We start from the raw sequence: 4,723 nt of genomic DNA, 5'->3' as shown, positions 1-4,723 counted from the left end.
ATATATATAGAGAGAGAGAGAGAGAGAGCTCTGGTAGCGTAGTGGTTATGAATCAGGCTGCGAGCCGCAAGGTCAGCAGTTTGAAACTACCAGCAGTTCCGTGGGAGAAAGATGAGGCGGTCTGCTCCTGTAAAGATTTACAGCCTTGGAAGCCCTGTGTAGGGTCGCTATGAGTCAGAACCAACTCCACAGCGCATAACAACAACAACAACAACATATATATATTCCAAACAGTTCATGGAAAGATTGAATTAGAAGATAATGGAATTGTCCATGAAATTTTTGAAGCCCCTTCATATGTGTGTGTGTGTGTGTGTGTGTGTGTGTGTGTATAATTATCTTTGGATATGCTATGAAATAACAACATGCACTTCAGGCTAAGATCTATAGAATAGTTTCCTTGTGCAGAATACAAGATATAATTTAAATGCACATGATAGACAGCATGTAATTGAAATATAAATCATTTTTTATTTGGATTCCATGAATGCTTCTATTAATAAGTATCTGAGACAACTTATCAGATGACTTAAATGTCACATTAGCATTTTATAAAATTCAGAGAAAACCAAAAATGTGGCTCAGCATATGCTATGAGTTCTTTGCCAAAAAGCGTAGCCTACTGACTGTCTCCTTCACTTTATTATTTGCCTGAGTGCACTGGGATGACAGAGCAACCCTACAAGGCTGCTCCCCAGCCTGCCTCGGGAATGCTGGTCCTGCAGTGTCCTGACTGAAGAGTACTTGGGGGCACTGTGGTGTCAAAGCTCAGGAAGCAAACATTACCATATTTCTTCCTCCCGAGACACTTGGCCACCGTCCACTCTGATAGAGACCTCCTGTTGCCAAGGAAGACCCCATTAAAGAAGCACTGCTTTCCAACATGGTAGGTGTGGATGTTACTGCTAAACCTTGGATAAAATGTCCACTCAGGACGCTGCCCATCGCCTGTAAGACATCAGAAATCCTTCCATTAACACCATTCCCAGCCTCAAGTAGGAACTGACTGGACAGCAATTAACAAGAACATATTAGCCACATGGTCTTATATGTGAACAGAAGAAGGTCCATGATCTAGTTACTATTGAGTAAAAACAGCTTGTAAAATATAAATCACTTCTTACTTATATATGTGTGAGTGTGTGTATGTGTACATACATACACACATATGTGTGTTTCAAAATTCTGAAAGTATAGATTTTAAATTCTTCACAGCTATGGGGACAGGATAAGGGTATTGTTGGAGAGATTACAGGGAAAGGGGTTTCTACATTCTACTTTATATACTTCTTTATTATTTTATTGTTTTGCTATAATACTCATGGTTTCTATGTAAAAGCATTTTGTTTTTGAAAAACAAATAATGACCACAAAAGTTAAAACATTATTAAATAAAAAGTACAGAGTTGTTGTTGAGTGCCATTGAGTCGGCGCATAGCGACCCTGTATAGGGTTTCCAAGGAGCGACTGGTGAGTTTGAACCGCCAGCTTTGCAGTCTAGTGCTTTATCCAGGACTCCAAAGAACAGAGTGGTGGTGGTGGTGTGCCATGGAGTTGGTTCCAGCTCATAGCAACCTTGCATAGGGTTTCTGAAGCTATAAATCTGTATGGAGCAGAAAGTCTCATCTTTCTCCCACCAAACAACTAGTAGTTTTGGACTGCTGACCTTGAGGTGGGCAGCCCAACTCGTAACCACTACACTACCAGAGCTCCTTAAAGAACAGAGTAAGAGGTGTTATATTTCCTGATCTCAGAACTTAATACATAGCCACGGCAGTTGAGAAACACCAGACTGCGAACCACAAGGTACACGGTTTGAGCCCACCCACCGTTGAGTGGAAGAAAGATGAGGCTTTCTTTTCCAGGACAATTTAAAACCTTGGAAACCCTATACAGGGTTGCTATGAGTAGGAACTGACTCAACAGCACTTAACAACAACCACAAATGATGGTCAAAACAGTCTGGTACTGTTCTAATGGCTCAGTTAATGACTCAGTTTTTAAAATTATTATTCAGATAAAAATTCCCAGACCCTAGTGCTGAGAATGCTAGATACTAACATGTAACACAAGCGCTCAGTGTCGGAGAACTAGAGGCACCTGGAGCTGTCAGTGCCTCCCCTGGGCTGTAACTAAAACTGACAGCTACAGCAGAAACTTTTGTTAGATAAAATTTAAAGCTAATTAAACAAGTTTTCTTTGTTCCTTTCATAGATTAAAAAATTCTATCCTTGGAAATGGAATATGTAGATGTGACTGTTAACTATTACTAAACATAAAAAACCCTGTAATCAAAGCTCTCTGTGAACTCCTGATGTGACTCTGTAAAATCAGCACTGGACTGTGAACCACAAGGTTCAAACTCACCAGCCACTCTTTGGAAACCCTATAGAGGGTTACTATGAGTCAGAACCGACTTGACAGTACTTAACAACAACTAAGCTCTCTGCAGGAATTCATGGTTGGCAGACATACTCTGCCGTGTCACCTCTTAATAAATAAAACTTATAAACTCTCTTTTCTGTACCTCAGAGTGTGCTTATTGACCACATCACTCCAAGGCACAAACCTGGTTTTCAACAGACACATAGAATAGTGAAACAGAATTGAAAATCCAGAAGTAAATTCATCCCGTTATGGACAGATGATCTTTGACAAAGTGTTGAAACCCATTCAATGCAGAAGAGACTGACTAACTGGATATCCATTTGCAGAAATATCAAACAGGATCCATACCTCACAAAAAACACCATACATGAAAACTAACTAAAAATGAATCAATGACCTACTTTAAACCTAAAATTATAAAGTTCCTGGAAGATGACATAGGGACAAAGCCAGGGGTCCTAATCTGTGGCGTTGCTGTTGGTTCAAATGCATAGCGATCCTCTAGAGGGTTTCCAAGACTGTGAATGTTTACCTCATCTTTCTCCCTTGGAGCAGCTGGTAGACTCCAACTACCGGCCACGTGGTTCACAGTCCAGTGCTCATCCTACAGAGCCACTGTGCTCCCAATCTATGATAGAAATACGCTAAACAAAATTAACTTAAGTGAAAATGCACAAACAAAAAAGATAAACCAGATAACTGGGACCATCCAAAAAGTGAATCGTATACACATCTAAAGAATTTACCAAAAGAGTGAAAAGAGAATGTATGGTCCAGAGAAAAATGTTTTGAAATGACATATATGACAAGAGTCTGATCTCTAAATTATATAGAAAACTTTAACACATCAACAATAAAAAGACAAACAATCCAATCAACGATAGGTAAAGGACATGAAGAGACACTTCATCAAAGAAGACATTCTATTCATGCGGCTAACACTCACAATCATTAACCATTAGAGAGAAGTAAATCAAAACTACAATGAGATACCATCTCACCCCTGCAAAAATGGCACTGATCAAAAAAAGAAAAGAAATAACAAATGCTGGCAAACTTGTGGGGCGACTGGAACTACTGAAAGGATATTAAATGGTACAACCACTATGGCAAATAGTACGGTGCTTCCTCAGAAAGCTAGAAATAGAAATATATGTTCCAGCAACTCCACTCCTAGGTAGGTATACATCTCAGCAAAATAAGAGCAGTAACATGAATAGGTATGATGCACACCTAAGTTCACAACAGCAAAGTGCTAGAAACAACCCAAGTGTCCATCAACAGATGAATGGACAAACACAATGTGATATGATACATACATACAACAGAATACTACATAATGCTAAAGAGTAATAATGAGTCTGTAAAATACCTATGACATGAATAAATCAGGAGGACATTATGTTGAGTGAAAGAAGTCAATCACAAAAGGACAAATATTGTATGATGTCGCTTACGAAAAGTCAAGAATAGGTTTTTACACAGAAAGCAATATTGTTTGATGGCTACCAAGGTTGGGGATGAAAAGGAAGGAGAATCACTCATTAGATAGTAGATGGGTGTGAATTCTGGTGAACTGGAAGGCAATACGCAATATGAGGGAAGTCAGCACACCATGACCAAGGCAAATGAAGATACTGATAGCTAAGAATAAAGGATATCTATGGTAAGTGCTCTACCATTCATCTGTCAGTTTGTCATACTGTGGTGGCTTGTGAGTTGCTGTGATTCTGAAAGCTATGCCACCGGTATTTTAAACAGGGTCACCCATGGTGGACAGGGTTCAGAAGAGCTTCCAGACAAAGACAGACTAAGAAGAAGGAGTGACGAACTACTTCCGAATATTTAGTCACTGAAAACCTTATGAATAGCAGACAAACATTGTTAGATATAGTGCTGGAAAATTAACCCCTCAGATTGGAAGGCACTCAAAATGCGACTGGGGAAGAGCTACCTCCTCAAAGTAGAGTTGACCGTGATGACGTGAATGGAGTAAAGCCTAGGGGAGAAAAGCCCATGGGACCTTCATATGCTGATGCAGCACAACTCAAAATGAAGAGAAACAGCTGTAAACATCCATTGAAAATCAGAACAATGGAATGTACGAAGTATGAATCTGAGAAAATTGGAAGTTGTCAAAAATGAAATGTAATGCATAAACATTGATATCTTAGGCATTAGTGAGCTGAAATGGACTGGTATTGGCCATTTTGAATCTGATGACCACATGGTTTACTATGCCGGAAATAACAAATTGAAGAGGAATGGTGTTGCATTCATTGTCAAAAAGAACATATCCAGATCATTCATGAGGTACAATGCTGTCTGTGATAGG

At 39.4% G+C, this 4,723-nt stretch overlaps 1 protein-coding gene across 1 annotated transcript in view; it reads right to left on the bottom strand.

The window, feature by feature from the left end:
- The window catches only part of SPATS1 (spermatogenesis associated, serine-rich 1), a 76,400-nt gene that overhangs the window by 12,790 nt on the left and 58,887 nt on the right, over positions 1-4,723 (bottom strand). The window contains exon 2 of the mRNA XM_006860603.1: positions 787-948. Within this exon, the coding sequence (XP_006860665.1) occupies positions 787-948 (162 nt within the window). The remainder of the gene's footprint in view (positions 1-786; positions 949-4,723) is intronic.

Source organism: Chrysochloris asiatica, unplaced genomic scaffold, assembly GCF_000296735.1.
Source record: "Chrysochloris asiatica unplaced genomic scaffold, ChrAsi1.0 scaffold00038, whole genome shotgun sequence".
NCBI classification, from domain to species: Eukaryota; Metazoa; Chordata; class Mammalia; order Afrosoricida; family Chrysochloridae; genus Chrysochloris; species Chrysochloris asiatica.
This window is presented reverse-complemented; position numbering and strand designations above follow the sequence as displayed.